We start from the raw sequence: 23,760 nt of genomic DNA, 5'->3' as shown, positions 1-23,760 counted from the left end.
CAATCCTGGCCCACTTTCCCCTCCATATGTGTGATAAAAAAGAGAACTTCAGAGAGAACATGAAAAGATGGAAATCTGTGATAGAGAGGGAGCTGGGCAAAACTGATGGAGACGAAACACTAGCAGTATGCTACAGTATAGTGCTGTTGCTAGAAAAGGTCAAAAATGCAGTCTCTGTGTACAAGTGAATGAGTCAATAGGTGTGTGCTTTGGATGATGATGGATGTGTGAGAGAGAAGAGATGCCTCACCAACCAGAGAAACTAGTAAAGATGAGAATGTGAGGAAAGGTGGGCAGAGTGACAGGAAAAGAAGGAAGGAAGGATTGAGGGGGTTGTGACTGAGGTTAATGATTTATCGAGGTCAAAACAGGCTCTGCTGACCTCTCTGGCTCCATGGAGACCCTGCACCACTGGGAGTGATTCCCACAGGGACCATGGCATTTTTCTCTGTGGGAATGGAAAGCTTGATCAGCGCAATGCTTTGTAAGCTCCAGGTTATATGATGATTCAAACTGCAACAGCTGCAGAGCAAAGAGCTTGAGTTCACTGCAATGACCCATTCCACATAGTGTCCGTGAATGCATGTGTGTGTACCTACTGTATATCTGTGTGTGCATGTGCATACATAAATACATAAACATAGAGCATTGCCCTTGAGTTTGCTCCTTCTTTGTGGGATAATCATTTTAGAAATTAATCTTCTCAGAAGCATTGCTGACAAAGCATGTTTTGCTTGACCTGAGCTGTTCCAGAAATACCCTAAATAAACACATATTTTTCCTGCCCCTTTTACCCACCCGAAAATATTGAGACATATTAGTTAGAAGAACAGCATCCCAGATACAAGCTATGTCATGGCAGCTTCTCACTTTACCTTTGATCACGAAATGTTTCCCATAAAGTAATAATAAAATAAGTCATACACACCTCTCCATAGCGTCTGTGTAGAAAGCAACACCAACTGACTGAACTTACAAAGCATTTCAAGCGTGTATATCAATGTAAGACTGGTGGTCCAAATGCATCATCCTCTGTTTGGATACAAGACTAAGAAAAAATTTCAGACCTATGTGCATATCATCCTTATTCCAGCCATGCTTCTGCTGTGTTCATGTGTAGTTTCATTTTTGAAACCAGTCACTTTAAAGGTCCAATGTGTAGTATTTAGTGGCATCTAGTGGGGTAGTTGCAGATTGCAACTCCCTTGGTTATATATTGGCCGACAAACGTGAACGGCCCTAACTAGAACCAGTGTTTCATTTGTCCGTTTTGGGCTACTGTAGAAATATGGCGATTAAACATGACAGACTTTATGGGAGGCGACCTGCAGTGTCAGTAGAAAAAAATGCTCATTTATGTGACAGCTGCATCTGGCATGCAAATTCTCTCAGAACTAAACAAAAGATTTATACAGTGCTTTAACTTTGAAAAGGAAGTTTAAACTGTATTAAAATATGTGGATATGACCAACAGATCCTTTCTGTTCAGCCTTTACCTTGATGTTCATTTGGCAGCATAAAAATGGAAAAACAGGCTCCGTATTTTTATACACAGCCAATAGGCACAGTCACTGTGAATACTAAGTGCACCATAGTAGCCTATAATCTGATATGAGGGGTGGAATCGATAGCTATCAAATGATATGGTGCATTCATGGTTAATTTGATTTTTGCTATCTCTACCACCTTTAATTAAAGGTTGCTTTCAAGGTCACATTATTTAACTCAACTCAATGGCACCTCCATCATATTCAGTCAAATTTCTTTAAATACAACATGCACTCATTGAATTGCACAGGTTTGTCCTTTGTGTTTGTCATGTAACTAGCAAAAAAGATGATGTTGATTCCATCATTTCTGTCAGAAATCATCACACTCTGCTATGTTCCTTGCAAGATGTAAATCTGCATCTGCACAGTCCCTCTGGGATGACATTTTCAATAGCACATAATGTTAATTTTGAAATGCATGGAAGTGGGTTAGTGCAGCAATGAGTTTAAAGAATCAGTGGCAAGTAAACAACTTGTTTAAATTTCGTGATAAATAAATGTCAGGCTGATCAAATATAATCAGAAAATTATTCCTTGACAATTTCATTTGATCACAGTGAAATCATATAATTTGGGTAATTGGTTCTAACACTTCAGTTTTTAATTTAATTGCATTTGATTTGATTCAACATTTAATATGAGAACACAAATTAAGTCAGTGTCAAATTTATCATACCACCCAAGGCTAAAGCATTTCTCAGCAATTTTACTTCAACTACTATATTATATTTACTTAAAATCAGGTTATATGCCTGATCACTCACTTACTAACTCACTCACAGTTAATTTAATTCCAGCTGGATTCTCTGAGAAGTTCAGAGTCAAACATCTTGTCAGTGGAGCTGGCCTCTACACAGTGTGTGTATTTGTGTGTGTGCGTGTGTGTGTGTGGGCATGCAGTGTACTTTAGCAGCTGCCTTGGGTTCACAGCTGACTATGGTTGGACCAGCCCAGACAAGACCTCCATTATCAATACCTCTGATAGCTGTTTATCTGATAATTAAACAGCTTATAGTGCTGATTTTCTGCTGTGTACCAAGAGATTGTGCACATACGTGTGCGTGGATATATGTACTTGTACTTTTGTATGGCTGTTCAACAAGCATCAGTTTTAGTTTTTGTATTTCACATGTTTCAGGCTTTATACTGTCAGCACCTTGAATTCATGTAAAACCAAATCTACTCACACTCAGCAGTAATCGAGTTAACTCATTATACAATTCATCTCATTCTAAAACTGTTTTTAAGGACATTATGTGCAATACTGTTAAACTTCCATACACTAATAGTGTGCATAAACGTTGGAGCCATTTGATAAGTGAATATACAGAACATAATTCACACAGTAATTATATTTCCATATATTTGGCAAAACCGTTAAGCTTGTGTATATGGAGGTCATTTATAACAGGACAGACAAAATGTTATAGAAAACGTATTTATATGATTCTAGTATTCTTTATTACATTAATTCCTGTCAGCATTTTATCAGCTTAAATGTAATTTGGGGTGAGAGGGTGACTTTTAAAGGTCATATTAGTAATGTTGGGATGGGAGTAAAGACAACACTCTTAGATTTTGAAATAGAGAGAATAGTGAGAAATATACTGAGCTGCAACTAACAGAGATGCTTATATTTCTCGATTTTCTTTGTTTCCCTGGCACAAAGGGGTGAATAAATAACAACAATACCCACCAGCTGTATTGTTATTTTAAATTATATCTACCTCGAATTTCCCAATCAGTGCATTCCTGTTTGACATTCGTTATCAGCTGGTGCTTATTGGTGCTTTTTTCAAGTAGAGGTACATAAGATCCAAGTAAGAGGGTGACTTTGAAGATAGAATCTGTTTTCAAATTACAGGTGAATTAAGGTACCAGAGGCAAAATAATGTTCACTTCACATAAAGTAATCAGTAACTTTGATATGAATAATTCATTTTTGACAAAACAAAATCTGTCTGATAGAACGTTAATAATGTAATCATTCTTAGCATGAAGCACTGACTATTTTTGCTACATCTTTTCACTTATATTTAGGAATTCATGGGTTTTAAACTTGCCAAATGGAAGAGTGCTCTTTTCTGCACTTGTAGGCATGCAGAGCAGACGGCATGTTTGTCTTTCTCAGTTTCTGTTTCTCTGTGTAGCTTTGTAGGTCCAATGGGAGATGTGTGCTATAATGGGCATATTTAACAGCAGGAGCAGGATATGTTCATTTTTAGATAAAGGGAGGACTTTTATTCACTCTAACTCTGCTTTGACTCGCTGTGTCATGTGACCTCACACACACACACACACACACACAGTGTGTGTGTGTGTGTGTGTGTGTGTTTTGGCCACCAAACCAACAATGATAACCTGTTTGGTTCACAGTTTAGTGACAAATCAACTATTTTTTATATATTTTTTTATTTTTGAGTGAAATTCAAATCAGCAGTAACACACACTGGTTTATATATAACATGATTACAATTTAAGCAGACTGTGTTTGACTTGTGCAGCAGTGATCAACTTCTATCAGAGATCTGTGCACTGCGTCCACAGGATACAGAAAGACCAAACATGTTGGCACGACTCAGGCTGGTTGACATGAACACCAGCATGAAGCAGGAGGACTTCAGTGAGCATTTGCTGTATTTTGGAGTGAGTTAAACACTGAATATTAAGGGCAGAATTTAGCTTTCATTTAAATTTTAGAGCCATCGTAATTACAAATTGTAGGAGTGACAAATTTCTGTGATCCTCCGTTCCTTTCTGTGTTTATGTGCTTGTCTACATATCATTAACAGTGCTGTAGAGTAATAGCCATGAGTTCTTATAGGTCTTGTGGACATTCAATTTACTTGTTCATTACCTGTCCCTCTACCTTCTTTCCATGGCACTCACCTTTACATTAGATTTTAATTAAAAGATGCAGCTTTTTCCCTTCTGCGCTGCTTTGAAGAAAGCTCCCCCAATCAAATGCAGAGATAAACTTCAGTGACACCCTTTGTAGATTCCTGCCTCCTTTCTCTCTGACTTCAATCTTTCATGCCTATGCCTGATGAACATGGATGGACCGATTTTCTTTTTATGAAGATGCAAATAGCAAAAACATCGGAGGGAAATTACTGAAGGAAAGGTTTGCACAAATATGCATGTTTATATTTGTATATGCATATATAAAATAGAATATGTACATTTTTAATCAATTATCTGCAGTGTGGATTTCACATCTCTAAACTGTAGATACTAACGCTGCGAAAGATACACGCTGTGCCCATTTGCTTTATGTGCCTTTAAAGCAAAAAAGGTATTCAACTGAAAAACTACGAGGCCAATTTAGGACATGGACTTAATATTGAGCGGCCTGACATGGCTGGCCTGGCTGGGTCAGTGGCACTCGTGGGAAGAAAACCCCCTGATAACAAGCTACTGACAACTGTGGCTTATTAATACTGTAAAAACCTGCTGACACCACCGTCCCTCCTTGTCTGTCTCTAACTCTTTCTCTTATTCACTTTTGTTCTTCTCTCTCTGTGTGTGTGTGTGTGTGTGTGTGTGTGTGTGCGTTACTTACCTGTAAAAGAGACAGAAAGAGAGCAAGCTAGAGAAATAGCACAGCAAAGTTAGAAAGAGAGCACGGTGTGTGTGTCTGAAGGTGAGTGTGTATATCTGTTATGTCTCTGCTGGCAACCTTGCGCCAGCCCCCCCTTCCAGGCCATTTTTTATCCAACTGCTGCAGTACACACTGCAGAGGGAGACAGGGTGGTGGAGTGGGGGTAAGGTGAGATGGTGGGGGGGTGGTGGCATGGATAGCAGCAGGAGAGATAGCAGTTATGTGAAGAGAAAGGCATTTTTCTGTGATCCTGTGCAGTTATGGTGAACAGTTGTCTGTTGCTGGGATTACTTACATTATTTAGAAGCTTTGCATGGCTGTGGATGCAGGAATTTGACCCCACAGAGGCAGAGAGAGTTGATAACTGAGCTGCAGGTACACGCGCATGCATACAAGTATGGTCTGGTAGAGCTAACAGCAGGCTGTATGACTGCAGTGGGTGTTGATTCATCACTCTCACTCACAGTAGGCCCATCTTGCTGATAATTATCTTTGTCAAATTAATTATCAGTGTAAGTGTCAGCATGACAGTGCCGATGAATTACATCCAGATAACCTTGATTAATCAACAAAATGAGTTTTAGGGCAAATGTTTTGTGCATTTGGATGTGCTTCCTGTAGGAAATGTCCCCTGTCTTCCTCATCCATCTCCATCCTCACATCCATAACTTCTCTCTGCTTTCTGTATTCTCCTAGAGGAGGTTTTGTTCCTCTTACCTTATCAAGTCTGAAGGTGAGGTTGTCTGTCTACAGTAGGTGGGCTCAGCACATGGTGAGCTGTGGATGTAAACTAGCCAGGATGAAGTAGTACAGCGTCCACATGATTTTATTCATGTTTTTCTTTCACTCTATGAGACAGGTGATGTATGATGAGATATAGTTTGTAATCTGTTAACTTTAGCTGGGTCAGAAATGTCCTCTGTTTTGTTTTTTAGACTCATTCTTTGTTCTTACAGCCTGAGACTCTCATCAATGGTTAGTGTCTTCAGATTCTGGAACATAATTGATTTGTTTTTTTACTGGAAAAGCTCTAAACAAACTATATTAACTTAGCATATAATAGTATGTCAATATTGTGTTTACAGAGTTTATCACTGCCCCCTAGTGCCTAAAGATAAAATAGACTATAACAGAATAATGTGTTGGAATGGCAGTAATGGATGCAGTGAGTGGATGAATGTCAGACTAGCTGGTGGAGGCGACAGAAGCAGCTCTGCGAGGCTGTACTTGGACACAGCGATGCTTTGAGTTAAATGCGAACGTCAACATGCTAACATGCACACTACAGGGGAAAAATTACAGAGCTGCTGAACACACATAATATATTGTTTTGGCAGGTCATACTGACATCTTACTGAGCAACTCAGAGCTGCTGAGTGCCAAGAGTATATTGGCCAGGAAGGACATAGATATCCTGTTAATATCAATGTGAAGTGGTCCAGATGTGCAGGGAAGGATCAGATCAGCATTAAACTGTTGGTGTGTCTGGATGAGTGATGATTTCCTAATGGCTTCCCAAGAACAGTCGCCCAAATTAATGAATGACCATTTCTTCATGTCCTCCAGCACTGTGCTTATTGGCTCCCGAATCAGAACTCCACACCAATCACACACGCAGGCAGCAGGCAGAGATAGAAAGGGAAGGAAAGTCACACGAACCGCTGAGACATGTTATACTGTACAATCATCACCTTAATAGAATTACAGTGAAAGACACTGTGTTTGAAAACGGCATCTTTTTTGTCACACAGTTCATAAATGTGTGTGTATATGTGTGTGTGTGTGCGTGTGTGTGTGTGTGTGTGTGTCTGAGATGGGTGCTGGATGATGACATTATCAAGTGGTCCAGACAGAATGACACCCTGACATGAGGACCTGAAACGAATCGTCTTGCAGGCTCAGAGAGGGGGGGCACAGAGCACCACCTGACACACTCTTATAGGCAGTGAACACCTTCTGCATGGAGGAAATTCATCCTTTCATTATTAATTCACACACTGCCATGACCGCATCTTTCATTCATTCAATTTTCATGTAACCCTGTACCGCTGCTATTCTGCAATTCAGCACTCATAATTCTTGTGGTATTTTTTCCTTTGCACTGAGAATCACACTACATGGAAACATGGTCTGTCAAACGTCTCAGCATAACAGTCTGGTGAACTTTGAGCCGTCTGTAGTCTGACATTATTCTATTTTTACACGTCCCCTTCTGTCTCTCTATTTGTTTGCCTATATTCTCCTTTTAATAACCTCACTCAGTTTAATACTCTATGTCCTTGCAGTGTGGTAATAACATTAGCATGGCTTTTGTTTGCCAAATGAGCAGGCCATATTAAAAGTGCTGTTTAGCTGACGTTGATTGCGTGCATGTCTTTGCTGTAGGTGTGAATATTTTTGTTGTGCATCTGCCACAAACAGCAGGTGGGTCATTATTGAGAAACCAGAGCTGTCTGTGTCCACAGAGTTATTCAAATGTAACATGAATGTAATTGAATAGGTGCCTCTCAGGGAGTTGCATGAGTGCTTTCCGCGTCACTTCACTTTCAATCAGTGTATTGTGATGTGTCTTCAGCCTGGCTCCTCCTTTTGTCTTACTATTACACTCTCATTGGCTCATCTAACCATCTTGGCTAAACCTGCCTGTATTTTTCATGTCTGTCTTTCTGTTAAGAGCTATGTTACATTTTCTCTGCATAAATGCTGTTGACACTGTGTGTATGCTTGCCAGGTGCTGGCGCCCCGGGCGAGTCAATATACACGCATGCATTTTTGAACTGTACACACAAGGAAATGCACATAAGTACATCACAGCCAATTAAATGTTATCTGCTAGCAGGGTAGTTCTGCATTGATACTGAGCTGATTATACGTGCACTTCCCTTGCAAAGACCAATGGTTTGTTTTTTCTTTGTGTTTGAATTCACGCTTGATTACATTCATTGACTTAGTACCGACATGTTTAGCCATGCACACTCGTTTGTTTGCGTATGTGGATGTTGTTTTTCAGATTAGAGTTGGTGTAACCTTTGCTATTCGACCCTTCAGGCCCATCTTGTAGTGGAGCTCCCATGGGGCATTGCTGTGCCTGCTGCTGTAGGAATTGAAATGATAGTTTACAGGCTGGCTCCTACTAAAGAACACCCTCTATTTGACCCCTTACATCTCGAACTGCCTTAGTGTCACAGCTTGAATGGACTGCTCATTTTGTCCAACTCTGTGGAGAGCATGCAGAATAATAATCTGTGCTTCTGTGGACAGGGTATAGAAAATTACATCTTATTTGTGGACAGTATACAGTGCATGGGGTCCATACATTAATTTCAGTATAAAAAAGAATTATCTATTTATGTACAATATTTAAAGTGTGAAACTCACCAGAAAAAGTCACATAATCTAAAAGCATTCTCTACTTTAACCATTTCTAGTTATTTTACATACTCAGGGAATATGGTGCATTTGGGTGGTCATTCTTAGATTTTCTTAGCTGTACTTGACTGCAAAGTACTTTTTTATCAGCAGGAGACCTAACAACGTTTTGGTGCGGGGAGAAAAAAATCTGTACAAAGCCGAGATGATGAGGCTTAACTTCAGTTCCTTCAGTTGTTTTACACCCATGCCCCAGTCTGACACAACTCAAACTTATGCTAATACCATGCTATTGTACTGTACACTTGTCCTGAACCATTATTTAAGAATCATTTAAATAAACAGAGCAGAAAAGAGGATAAAAGAAAACATGATAGCCTAAATTCAGCGAAGCAATGAATGGTTGTGTTAGTTGTAATTGACAGGGCAGCTCATGAGAGTCTTTGTGTGTTTATGTGTGTCTGTGCCTCTCTGTAGCGGTGCCATACTGGTCTGCATGTTGACGAGCGATGAGTTGCAGTGATCCGGTGTGTTGCTATAGCTCCCTCAGCCTCTGTCAGCAGGTTAGCCACAACCACAAGTCCAGATAAACCATGAAAGACGAGGCACTGACAAGGCAGGGCCATCCGGGGCCACTTTAAACCAATACCACAGGGCAGGGTATGGCCCTCCATCAATTACAACCTTATTAGCCTAATCGTTATGAAATAATCCAATCCAGGAGACAGCTGAGTCTCAACTCTGCAGATCACTAGCAGGCAAGAAAACCAGTGGAGAACAGAGAGGGAGTGAGGTGTAATAGAATATTGTGGCATTATATTTTTGCAATTCAAAAAGTATACAGATTGTATGGAGAGCTGGAGAGTGAACTGTTAGTGTCAGCTATATCTTTTAAACTGGTTTATTTAAACATTTCAAAAGCAAACTTTCATCTCGCTTTGACCACTGAAGGGTTTTGAAAGCGAGTTGCAAGTTTTTTTTTGCAGCGACAACAAGCACCAACTCTGTGTGATGATAGCTCAAAGCAAACAGACACATTTTCAGATAAACCAGGAGCTCCAGTTTCTCTAATTTTCCCTAAGACCCTCTCTTAGCTGCTGATATGGGTCTTTATATAGTCTATGAGTTGTTGTTGTCATCTCCAAGATTTTTTTCACAGTGCCTAGAGCACGCCTATTTATATCCACTGTGTCCACTGAAGATGATTGCTGGTTATTTTTCTTACCTTTTAAGATTTCATATTTGAGAGAACCAGGCCTTTAAATAAAACAGTCTTATATTAGAGAGCTTTATTGCTTTGACTAAGACAAATGGTATTTTGGTGTTAATGAAGAGCTCTGAACTCAAAACCTCCTTCATGCTTACCTGTTACATCTTAATACATTTAGGATAAAGCCTATTACACAGCATTAATTTAATCAGCACAACAACACAGTCACATCATAGTCACTGCATCCTTGGTCCAAAATTCTTTGTTTAAGAGAAATCATCTCAGTCATTTGTTTATTCCAGTTGACTGAACTTACCATTTTTTTGATCGGTGTTTATTAATATTAACACGTCCTGCATAGATGTTTCACATTTAAAGTCTCCGAGCAACTCAAATGGGATAATCCTTCCCCTTCCTGGTTTTGGTTTTATTGATAGTAGCTTAACAGCGATAGAAAAGAAAAACCGTCAAAGTAGAAGCGATTGTAAGTAATTCATAAGTGAGAAGAGCAGTTCTGTTTAGAAGAGAAATTCAGCTAGTAACTCAGGCTTTTAGTTCAGACTTCGTCATTATTTGAAAATAAATTTAGTATTTTTTCTCTCCGAATTTACGGTAAATCAGCATCACTAGCAAATCAAACCATCTGAGAGTGTATCGCAGTCACACCCTCAACGGGAACGATGATACAGAGTTAAAACAGCAAAGTCGAATGGGAGATGTAAAAGGAAGTGAAAGGTAACAGAAAAAGGAGAGTAAAAACTTGAAAGCCAGCTGGCTGACCTCTAACTCACTGAGTCGGTGATTGAGAAGAAGGCAGTATTTTACTCCCTCCCCAAGGGGGTTAAGAGAACACAGCAGATTGGGAAAAAGTTATATAAAGGAGAGAAAGAGTCCATCCTACCACTATTTCTATCATGACACTGCTCTCCACTATTTCTCTCACTCGTTGTCTCTATCTCCCTCTGTGAGATTTGACAGCAGGATGATAAACTACCTACCAGTCATGCGTCTACAGTAGACTGATGATTGAGGGAGTAGAGATCTTGTATGCAGCAGCAGCAGTGGGCTTCACTAACTAGGACTGAGTGCGAAAGGACATGACTGCGTGGCAAAGGGCCAAAAACAGCCATAGTTTCTCGCCACATCTGTTTCATTTCAGACAGATGTTCTGCAGACTGGCAGGCTCAAAGGGCACACTTGCCCTTTTTTGTTCTAGTCTCTTGGTGTGGGTGTCACCTAGATCCAACCTTCTGTAGTTCTTTGTCCTTGCAGATAAGCAGTACTATCAGTCTGTGAAATACCTGCTGGTAATCAGGGGGCCCCCCCTACCTGGTGCTCCACTGTTGCACAGACGCAAAATACAAGGCAATCAACTACTAACAATATTGTTAACAATAAGGCCACAACCACACAACCACACAACTATGCCCTTTAACAGAATCCACACAGCACACTTGCCTCTGTCTCTCTAACCCATGTACACACGGCCACAACCTAAACCCAACACACGCATACTTGTGTGTCACTGTACAATTTTTCAACTTAGTTAGTAAGTAATGAACTTTGCTTTCTCTTTGACATGTTTTTCCGACTTGATGCGTACTGAGTCTGTGTTTTTAACCGAGTTGAGTGTAACCATAATGTTGAGGCAGAAAAAAAAAGCATTTCAGGCATTTCAACCCTAACCCATTTGCAACAGTGCTCATGGCCTTACTAGAAACAACCTGGTATTTATTGGCAATCAATATTTTGCAATTTGAATAATGAATACTGGAAATAGATTAAAAAAGACATTGGTGACAAGTAACAAATACATTTTTAAAGGTTTCCCTCCAAAAATTGTGCTGTTGAGGCATTCAGGGGGTCTCAAGTGTCACACCTTGATTACTATACACTATTATGATATAAATAAATGTGAAACGGATCGAAAAATGATACTCAGGTGAAAGCCAAGGAGCTGCTTCAGGCGGTGTTTAAAGATAATCTCTTCAGTTGTGATGTTATTGATTATTCAGCTTTTGATTTTTTATATGTGTCTGAGCCTCAGTGCAAATGACCAGACAGACCTTGGCTTTAACACGGTTTTCTGAGATTCTGCTGTGTAGGGGAAATGTCTGATACCAAAACACTTGACACTACTGACGCTTATTGCCAATGACATTGTTAGTGTAATGTGATACGTTGTAGAATTTGGCTCAGTTTGTCTTTATCTCCGCATGCTGACAGCTACAGGATGAGCTGCACTGGGAACAGGAGGACATAAAAATGGAAAATGTGTTGCACAAGCAAAATGCAAAAGACAACCGTGTACTAACTCTCACACACACACACGTGGACACTTATATTCACACATACACAGAATCACTGTTAATAATTCAGAAATATAAATATGTGTGTGTACAATACATAATTTAGGTCATGTGACCACATTTTAATTAGTGACATTCACAGTAATAAATTAGAGAGAAGGACAGTGTGTGTGCGTGTGAGTGTGAGAGTGTGTATTGGGTGTTCTCAGTAACCAACCTTATCTTAGACTGGAAATCTAATTATTAGCACACAGCAATTTACAGTACGGCATCTGTGTGCAGAATGTCTGCATGTGCACGTGTTCAGTCATGCATCGCATTCTTATCTCACTCTACAATATGCATGACAGATGATTCAGCCCAACTGTAAGGATGTTTTTTTGAATCAATATTTATATAATGATATAATGATATAATACATTTCAGAAAATGACACCTCACAGTGGCCATCACAAGCACAATAGATATTTGAGTACCAGACAATAGGTAATTGTCTCAGTAAAGACGACTGTTAAACTTCTCTTTGTTATTCTAGCAACATTTTAAACTACAGTAATGTTCCCCAACTCAAAATCTCGGTAATTTACATGAATCAAAGACAGACGATTTCTAAGAATAGTTTCCTATTTTGCATAATTTTTTTCCTCATTTAAATAAATTATTTCCTTCTTTTTTGCTTATTTATATGCAGGCTAAGTTGTAAAATGAGAGACAAACGTTTTATGCCATATTACAGAGCAGTCAAGGACAACTAACATCTTTGCATGGAAGAAAAAGAGGGGGATTAAGTGTGCCACGCAAAAAGAAGCATGTTAGCAACTCCATGTAGCATCTAAAAAATCCATTCAGAAAGCAAGCTTTTATATATTGTACATCCATGCTGTCTTTTGTGTTTTTTTATTACATTTTTTGCACTTGTGTATATTTCTTCTTTGATGTGTTCAAGGATTTCATTGGTATTTATGTGCGTCATTGAGAAAATATATATTCATACACACACTGTCTTGCTCCCTTCTCTCTCTAGCACACACACATATGCACACATACATACATGCATAACTAAAATAGGAACATGTAAATATCTTTGGAGGAGTGATACGATCTATGGTTTAGTGCACTGTTTTAGGTGCGATGATTAGCTCACAGCAGGTGCTAGTTTGCCTCACAGCCCCTGGAGTGTTTCACAGGAAATACCAGCTAATTGCTGCAGGTGATAACGCCACACAATGAGGCGACCACCTTATCGCATGAGAAAAGAAAAATAAGGTGCTAAGTAAATCATTTGTCCCCACTTGTGCACTTGTGGAGTTGAGAAAATGGGTGAGAAAATATTACCAAATTACCGCACACAGACATCAACATTACGTAATGGCCCTGTTTTGACCGTATACTGTAGCTTGCGTTATTGGATATTTGTAACCTGACGACACTTTTTGTGCTGTGTTTACAAACATTACTGCTGTTGATATTGTATTTAAAGAGCTGTCAATCAACACTGTTTGTAATTTACATTTAGTTCCTTTCAAGGTATAATACTTTTTTATTTTTATTTTTTTAAAGATTAGTTCTGGTCTGCTTTTTTTTTCAGCAATAGCCATTCACTGTATGTGCACAGTGTAAATGTCTCTCTTTATAGTTTTTATTGTTTCTAACCTCTCCCATGTAGGTATAAAATTGCATACTCATGGGGGTTTATGAGAAACCAATGCAGGCACATACTGGACTTTTTGTTAAATTCAGGAATAAAATCAGTATTACTTTGTCGGATGATAGTGTTGATTTTTGCACAGCTGTCATGTTTGATTCTGTGGATTGTAATAAATTATTAGACTGTATATATATATAATCCTAAATAACTTAAATGTATATATATGTATTAATGTGAGAGTGAGGACTTTGAGATCTTTTGTTACTGATGTGATTTTTGGTGGTGGGTGTACATGTTTACAGTAGGATTACAGTATAGATTGTGACTTTAAACACTTCAGATCATTGCATATAAAAACAGGATTTATCCAGTCCACAGTGATTCTGAAGGGGAGGTTGGGTAATACTGTATGTTGTCTGACAAATTGATGACTTCCCAGCAACAGCCACATTCATTAACCAGTGGGTATTAGGATCACCAGGATATCTGCTCATTCCTGTGTGAATCAATAGCTGTAGAGGTCATGGATGGTGCATTTTCTGTACATGTGAGAGTGTGCATGTGTGTATGCATACTATCCAACGCACCCCTCCCTAACCCATCAATATCCTCTCTCTGCACCCCCTCCATCTTTCTCTCGCTTTCTCCCCTGCCCTCACCTCTGTGTCTCCCACCTAGATGGTGTATAAGCCGTGGCTGTGTTCTCAGTACTTCCAGACCACCCAGATGCACTGCAGTAAGCGAATCCCCTGTGGTCAGTACTGCCTGGAGGTGCAGCAGCGGTGCCCCTTCGTCCTGCCCGACAATGATGATCTCATTCATGGAGGCAGCCCCAGTTTTATATGCACAGGTATAAGAAATCATCTTACAATTCATTCTTCTTTTTGTTTGTATGTCCTGTGTTTGTTTTCCTAGGCATTGGCCTACATATAGCTGCCTAGTGTAACTAACTTTGACTGGGTAGAGGAGAGCTTCGTTGACTATTTGAGTGTTAAAAGAGCATTACTTCCCCTAATCCCTGGATTCGAAACTACCAGTAACAAGCTTCTCTATCCACCTCATGTACTGTAGATCATGCTCTTGCCTTAAGTAACTTACTATTCAATGAGTGAGCACATACAGTAGGGAGCATAGCGTCATGCTCATGATACTTCAATAGGACACAAAATCTCTGATGGACACACAGTGAACACTTGTGACTTTACAGTTACAGGATGTTCTGTCTAATCACTGGACTAACAGGGTGATACACCATCGAAAGAAGAAAGAAATTGTTGCCAATTATTCACAGCACCAAGAGGCAGCAGAACAGTTGAGCACTGTGACAGAAAGTCTGCTCGGTCTGTACTGAACAGCATATAGCACTCTGTGGGTCAGTGTTGGTTAGTGAATGCAATGCTTACTTTCAACCCGACACACACACACACACACACACACACACACACACACACACACACACACACACACACACACACACACACACACACACACACACACACACACACACACACACACGCATACAAATCTGAATCTTAAATAAATGGTTAACCTTGTCTCCATGTACATGTAAGTTGAGACACCCACAGTATTACTGTGTGAGCAGATTTTTGTCCCTGAAACATGATTAAAACAAAGACAAACACTTAACTCACATGTTAATGCTGCCCTCTGGTGGTCTTGTTGAGCATCAGGTTACATTCATGTACAGTATGACAGAAGAAATTCAATGTAAATGTTTGTTATTTGTGTTAAAAAATGTATGTATTTATGAAGAATATTAAATAAGGTTGCTTTTATCACTCTTTGAATTTGACATTAAAGGCTGGCAATGCTGTATAGTTTTGTAGCTGAAGTCAATTCGTTCCATCTGAAGAAATCTTTAAAAATGCATCACATATCGATACTTTTACATTTAAAAATCATTTTCTAAAACAGCTGGGTGCTGTAGTTCTTGGCAGGAGTAAATGGTACATTTGTTAGAGTTTTCAGCTGTAGATCAATACACTAGTGAGTGTTAGCAGCAGCAGTATGTAACTGTATGTGGAATTCAAAATAAACTACAGTGCCCGTGTTCATCTTAATGAGGGAACATGTCATCCAGTGCAACGGTGTAGCTTAGTGATGCATTTTTAATCATTTTTAGACAATTGGAGGTGAGGTCAAAGGCGTAAGAGTAAACATCAGGATTTGACTACACAGATACTTGTTAGTAGGATCACTAATAGGTTCAGTGTGTAGAATTGAATGGCATCTGGTGGTGGTTCTACATGGCGGACTCCGCAGAAGGCGACCTGTGGTGTCTGTAGATTAAAAAAAGGCCTTCCTGTATTCAGGTAAATATACACTAATGAAAAAATAGTTATGAATAATATATTCCAGTTCTGCCAATAGATCCTCCTAAATGTTACACACTGGACCTTTAATTGGTTTTAGTCTTTTCATGGGTTTTTCTGAAAAGATGAAAAATACAAGATATTGTTTTTGGCACTTTTATATCAATAACTTTGCAAACATGGTCACTCTAAATGCATATTTGTCAGAAACATGCAGTAATTACATGGTTCCTCTTGTCACATTTAAGCTGTTGACAGTCAAACTGTGCTGAGTGGGCGCACAGTTCTTCAACTTTCTATTCTCACATTAGCATGCACACAGGCCGTGACCAACCCTGTTTGCTTATAATGTCAGTGAAGACAGTGTCAGATAGGTGTTTGTGATGTCAGTCCTTATGTCGATGAAGCATACTTTGATACATAATGCTTTTGTTGCTATGTTGAATGTATCTTTAGTATGTACTGTACTTTGTGTTTCCATGTTTCTTGTTTGTTGCTTTACATTTTTGGTATTTTGGTAGTCTCCATACATAAAAAGCACTTCTGTATTGTGTCTAAAGGCTTAGTCACAAAGTCAAAGTTGTCTTTAGTTATTTAATTGAATTGCAGAGCAGAACAGAAAAGAGAGGAGTCAAAGTCAGCCTTTTCCTAATTACTATAATTCCTTATTTTTTAGAGTTACCTGAAAACTTCTTTTGTGTTGTTAACTCAGTTACGATTTGTTATGTATGACTTGCAGTGTTTCCTGTATTTGCAGAGGATGTCTTTGTGTCTGTGTGTTTTTTTTGTTTTGTTTTGTTTTCTTACATTGTAGTGCTCTGAGCTGTATGGCTGCGGTGCTTTTCAACCATAATTTCAACTTGAAAATGAACAAGTTCATAGAAATTCCTTCTCACTGAAGACTGTTGTTGTTATTGTCTTTTATATCTTTTGATTCTCAAAGCAGTGCTTGTGGGGGAAGCAGGACAAGCAGCAATACTCTTTTACTGACAGGAAGCAAGTACAGGATTTAAAAATCTTTAAGGCAACATGTGAGCTGTGAGCTAACTGTTTATATCTCCACCACCACCACCAACCCCCTTCCCCCAAAACAACCCCCAGGGCTGCTGGAGGACTATCCATCAGGTGTGGACCCAGATGCAGAGTGCTGTGACGTGCGGTGGGACTTGAAAGTGGACAACCGTTCCCGGGGTACCCTGAAAAGAACTCACCCGCCATGCCAGCACCGTACCTCCCTCAGCTCCTCGGCAGCCTGCAGACTGTGTAACAGCCGGCTCAAACTCTGCCTGCTGGTCCTCGTCCTCCTACACACTGTTGCCAGCCTCACTGCATCCCACAATGCAACAGGACTGGGCCTCCCCGCCATCACGCCTCTGGAGGAGAGCCCTGCCAACGAGGAGTGATAGAGCTGCCAGGAGGAGGTGAGGTTGTTGGGGTGGGGGATTCCCTCGCCATGGCAACCAAGTGTGGAAAAATACATCCACAGTTGTGCTAACGGCTGGAGCTGTGTGCCTGTGGACATTCTGCAACGCTTTCTGGCAAATGGGAAATGTGGGACGCTTTGAGACGAAAGACACACAAATCAATCAAAATAAACAAATACGTAAACAAACAGACATACTAAGGGACTCAACCAGTCCCTTAGATAGAAAGGGGACAATGCCACAGCCTTTGTTGAGTGGGAAGGTCGGCTTCCTCATGGCTGAGTTTCTCTCACTACGCTTTTTTACACTGTGTTCCAATTATTGGTTTCTGTTGCACTGGCTGACTATGGAATAACACAATCATATTCTCTTTCTTATGTTCATCCTTTGTGTTTGTTTTGGGGTCTCTCATACAGGAAGAAAATGTGTTCTCTAAATAAGACAGATAATGTGTAAAAAAAATAATTAGCTGCAAGTGGTGAGTGTGTGATTGTTTCTGTCTCTAGATTTTGCTGTGTGTGTGTACGAGCATGCATGGGCGTGTGTGTGCTTGTGTGCATGTCTTTACGTGTGTGTGTGTGTGTGTGTGTGTGTGTGTAAGAGAGAGAGAGAGGATGAATGTGTTGCTGACATGGACCCTAAAAGTCTACCTAACAGGCTGGTGCAGCGATGATGCCCCCACCGCCCCCCTCCTCAGATGTCACTTAGCTCTGCCATGCTGGTTTGTTGGCCACAATCCCATTAAGATTTCATTGGGTTTTGAATGGGGTTCGGATGTCCATCATAAGCACTGTGTTTAACACAGGTTTATGGTTTTCCCTCACTTTGTTTTGTGAGATAATATTTATAGATGTTCCTATACTATTTTTTCCTCATTGATTCCGATACCTGAATTTTGCGTATCGGCTGACAGCAAATATCAGTCCGATACATGCGCGTTTTGAAATAGATATACAGTAAATATTTATTAACTAACCTGTATGATTGCTATCTTTGTTGTATGGCCTGGCTTAGGTCAAACCCTTTGTCAGAGTAGGTCATAAATTCACTATCTAGAAAAAATGGCATATCGGGCACTGCTAGGAAGTATAATAATATTTACCTATTAACACCCTTTTCGAGGATCAAAACATTTCTATAATTAGCATTAGTGAAAAGCTAACACCTGGCTAAACTGTGAAAAAACATGGGGAACAAATGGGATGCATACTTCCAATGTTACCAATGCTCAGTGTCTCGAAGGATATCTTGATTCCTATCACAGCACTGTATTCACTTGCTTTCAGAAAGTGGGACGACAGTGATAAAATGAGATCTCACAGTGAAGAGACACTAGCATTCACTGTTTAAACAAACCTCTGGTTAGTCAACTTAAGACTGAGTGTGCACACATCCTGTGCAATCTGCACAGTGCACTCTTATTTAGATAATCTGGCTAAACTGAATTCTTTCCCCAATAAATTTCATTGCAGCAATGTTGATCAGTAGTTGTTGAGAAAAATGTTATTATAAAAAAAAGAAATGATGGCCATAACTACAAAAGTAAGATGCAAGCTGTAATAAACCAGAAGGATCCTTTAAGTTTCAGGCTATTACTATGATAGGACCGGGTCATATAAACAAAATAAGCATCAGAATAATTTAAAATCATTACAAATTGACCATAAATAATTATTGATTGATTATTATATGTTGAATTAACATGGTTTAACGCTGCTAAACTAAAGCATTAGCCTTCCTCGTGTTGCACTCTGCTGTGTTTTGAATTAACAAAAAGTAATTGGAAGTAAACATTGTGACATCAGCAAATATAGGAGGGTCAGGGAACCGCTACGCTGGTGTTGGTAAATATTTTATTCACTACCATTTAATAATGCTATTACTATTACTATTAAAGGCACTAGCTCACTAATTAGTGCACATGAAAGCTAAATAAGCACACAGAATATTTTTATCTCACAGAACAAAACATGAAATTGTGTTAAGCTTGTCTTAACCAAAGATGTGATTTCAGGCATTTTACCAAAACCTCATTCAGATTCTGGTCACTTTTCAGCAACGTTGCTGAGCAAAGTTAACTGACATCAGGATTTTAGCAGTGGATTTTAGCTGCAGATGACAAAGCTTTTGTTATTTTAGAGTTTAAAGGTAGAATCCAATCAAAATAATGTTGTAACATAAAAAAGATGGTTACTGAAGGTTCTTCTGTCTTCTCTGCCTCAAAAGCCTCAGTTATTTTCTGTCTCCCTGCTGGTGGCATTTGATTAATAATCAAATGTAAAAAGCAGTTCAAGTATATTTCATTTTATTCTATCACCACTACTGCAAATAACTCAATTTACTGTTTGCCCTTGAACCAACGCTGACGTCTGTATGAGTGGTGTCATTTTAACCTCAGGCCTTTTTATCCACAGGAAACATGACTTAAGGACTTTTTATTATGATTGAACTGAACTGTAATTTCCATGCAGTTATAATGAAGCTAATATCAACATTTTGCTAGGAAAGGTAGCATGCTACCTGCAGTATAAAGGAAAAAACCCATAACATTAATATTAGACTGGTTATACAATAATGACATTCTACATCACACCAACAGACACAATTTGTTCAAAATGGTCAGTTTGTTTCTGTTGAAACAAAATGTGTAATCCATTTTCAGGAACTGCATGTGGAGGCTCTCTGAAAGGTTATCACGGTCTCTTTTGTTGATTTTTGTTCTCAGCCCCAATCCACACCACATCTGATCCCAAATCAGCTCCTGTAGCACGCCCACCGTCTTGTACTTTTCTCTTCAAATGTCTCATTGAGTAAAGGGCTTATTAAGATATACAGTACAGACATTACCATCAACATGGTCAGACACACTTGACAACATGCACATCCAAATTGTTAGCAGAGAAAAGTTAAAATAACGTGGCTCATTTCCGTTTTTTTTTTTTTTTTTTCCTATACACCTGCAGTACAGAGGTGTTCCACTGGCTGTTAGCTGGAGAGCAGTGGAGAGCAGGAACAGAAACAAATCCAGAGAGAGGAGCGCGTCACTGTTTGTGTAAGCACTAATGGCCTAATCTGATAATCGTCTAAGTCAGCTGACACTGTTTATTTTACAAATGTTGACCAGCATGTGAACAGAAAGGAATGGTGTGACCTTAAGGGCTGACTTCTTCTTTTAGTTTTTAGATTTTCTTTGGTCTCTTCGATGAACAAGGCTGTGAGATCAGGTATTTGAAGATAAACAGATGTTGCTGAATGCATTTTTTTTCACTCTCAAGTATGTTGATTACTTAAATGAGATGTCCAATCCAATATCTGATGTCAATTTTATTATATAACTTATATGGGGATTTAAAATTCATCATTAATCACGCCATGTCTATATAACCAGAATGTTGGCTTCTTTTGACACTTATGCTGTTTAGACCCTGCCCCACTCTAGACTTCACCATTCCTGCTTGCATGAAATACATAACTGCTCATTGTCATTCAGCACAGCACACCCATGCCCATCTTGGATGACCGCATCCAGTGATAGAAAAATGCTGCTATTCTATTGGCGACCAGTAGATGGAGATATTTTTATTCTTTTATATTGCTACTGCTGCTGAAGACCTACCACACAAGGACTGTCATATACACAGGATTCAGGAAAGCCAAGTTCTGGAAGACAAGGTGATGGGCCGGCGGAAAAAAGTGTGCTGTTGTGCGTGCGTGTGTGTGTAATGTCTGCGTCTGCGTACGTCTGCGTATGCAGAGATGTGTGTTTGTCGCTAATTGCTGTGTGTTCTCTGGAGAACTCATTAGCATTGCCACGACCTTGGGGCCTGCAGGACAAGTGTGGCAAACCACCACTGTCCTTAAGCCCCACAGGGACCTGCTGCATTAGTGGTCTCATTATTCACTGCAGCCCCAAAGCTGCATGGACTGTAAGATGAAACCATTGTACTGTACAATGTGTAATAACTGTGTCAGTGCCCCAAGAATCAAAACAGACTAGGATAGGGGTAGATCTATGTTTTCCCTGCATCTGTCTAATTGAATATTCCCCCAAACCTTGTCTGAAATGAGATAGAAGATGTCAGAGGCAGTGCACAGAAGTGGACAATGACCTGAAACTGGTGCCAAAGCAAACCTTGCATTGCGTAACATAAACTGAATTCAAATCTGATATGACATGCTGTTTTTCATGACCAAACATAGTGGGACAACAGGAGGAAAACAGGGTCTGTCAGTGTCGTAGAAATGTGCCATGTTAGCCAATATATGGACTGCACCTCATAAGCCTCGCACAACGCTCACCTAAAACACATGTAAGGGATCTCTGGAAGACATTCTGTACATGTGATTTCATTCATCATGTCAGCGGTCATGCTGTGATGTACCATCACACACCAACTGTTGGACATGTATTCACATGGTAAACCTGCATTCAAAAGTCATTCAAAGGCCATGTATGCTTTACATGCAGAAATGCATCCTCGCCATGGTTGCATGGGTACGAATGCTGTGCATATGTGTTGTCCTTCATACCCCTTTCAGACATGCTTGCACCAAGGATGGACATTTTTGTGTGCAAGATTTCTCCCAAACAATACTAGAATTACATTTGACTGATGTAAATCTCTGATTTGACTTTTATTGGTAATGCAGGCATGCACGCAACAGTTACTCTGCTGTTATAATTCTATTTGTTGTGTGTTTTGGTTTGTTAATTTTTTACTGCATTATACTGAGAAATTGTGTAGGGTCCTTTAGATTCAGTCTAGATCCCCGACAATGGTCTGTAGCAGTCGTAGGGTATGGTCTGTCACATTTCATAACATACCAACCTACAAAAACTAATTTTGTGTTTTACCCCTGCACATATATACTATGTATGCCTCTTGCCCCTAACCCCCTGTGCACCCACCACCAAATGGTATGTACACAAATATTGCCCTCTTTCACTCCCTCTCAGCCTCTCTCTGTTCTCACAATAGTTCCGTTCTCTATCCTGTGGATCTATGCAGAAGCCCATTCCTTTTTTGGTTGTAAATACGTTCCCTAGTATGCTGAACAATGTATGTCTTTGCGTCCAGGTTTTCTTGTGTATTTTGAGTTGATGTCATGCCGTTACTTCCTTCTTCTTCTTCTTCTAATTCTTTTTTTATTTTAAGCGTCTGAAATCATTGATGTTAAAAGAGAATGTGGTGAGGTTTAACCAATAGACTTGTCCTCAGCTTTGCAACCTTATTGTGAAAGGTTGTGGTTCTGTGTGTGTGAAAGCGAAAGATTTATGATTATAGAAATGAAAAAGGTTCAAAGTCATATAGAAGTATCATTGCGATTATGATTATTATGATTACTATTATACTACCAGTATATTGTAATATTATAGATGCTTTAGTTCAAGTAACTTCTTTAATTTTTTTACAAACAACTTTGATGAAATGATTTATAAAACAGTCTCACAAGTCATGATCTTTTCGAAAAGTATGAAAACTACTGCTACAATGATTAAAATTGTGTTCTGATGAAAATAAATACAGACATATAATCTGTTCCTCTGTTGTGTTTTTGTATGCTGTGACATTTTTCCAATTAAGATTCAAAGCAGCATTGATAACAATAATGTCTCAACATCTGACAACTGCCAGTGATCCCTAATGATGCACTCTGCTGGTGGACAACAAGGATGTTAAGTTCAGCAAAGGTAACGTATATTGTAAGTTGGAACCTACCTTTCAGTATTTAACTTTATGCAACATATGAAGAAATAGTGGAAACAGTGGAATCATTATATCTCTTATACTCTAGTTAACTTAATAAATGTTAATATATTTCAAAAAATGTTAGTCAGTTTTTACACCACTATTTGCTTTTCAATCTTTAAAGCTAAACTGGTGATGGTGATGCAGATGCCATAATATATCGACTTTAATAATGATGTAAATGTCAGTCAAACTCTATATATTCAGTACTCTGGACTTTAGTGTTGGCTGAATAATGGGGATGCACAGTTAACTTTTTTTTTACTGATTTTATCTTAACACAACAGCACAGTATTGTATAGTAATGAATTTAATCCATTTTGGAATAAGGCTGTAACATAACAAAATGTGGAAAAGGTGAAGCGCTGTGAATACTCTCCGGATGCAATGTATATGAATTCAAGTAACCAGATATACTTAAATGGCTAAATAGCTTAGTACAAACAAATGTTCCCATGATTGGGTTACTATTACACCTATGCCTCATAAACCAAATCAACAAATGAACAGGAAGGTTATAATAAACTAGTTTCAAATACACACAACAGATACAGATACATTATACT

General features: G+C 39.2%; 1 protein-coding gene across 1 annotated transcript in view; it reads left to right on the top strand.

Annotated features, from left to right (window-relative positions):
* The window catches only part of LOC127365437 (NALCN channel auxiliary factor 1), a 77,417-nt gene extending 54,437 nt beyond the window's left edge, over positions 1-22,980 (top strand). Inside the window, exons 2-3 of the mRNA XM_051403494.1 lie at positions 14,366-14,537; positions 17,122-22,980. Of these exons, the coding sequence (XP_051259454.1) occupies positions 14,366-14,537; positions 17,122-17,423 (474 nt within the window). The 3' untranslated portion in view covers positions 17,424-22,980. The remainder of the gene's footprint in view (positions 1-14,365; positions 14,538-17,121) is intronic.
* The last annotated feature ends 780 nt before the right edge of the window (positions 22,981-23,760 follow it).

This window comes from Dicentrarchus labrax, unplaced genomic scaffold, assembly GCF_905237075.1.
Source record: "Dicentrarchus labrax unplaced genomic scaffold, dlabrax2021, whole genome shotgun sequence".
Taxonomy (NCBI): Eukaryota; Metazoa; Chordata; class Actinopteri; family Moronidae; genus Dicentrarchus; species Dicentrarchus labrax.
Note: the sequence above shows the minus strand (reverse complement) of the source record. Positions and strands in the feature narration are given on the sequence as shown.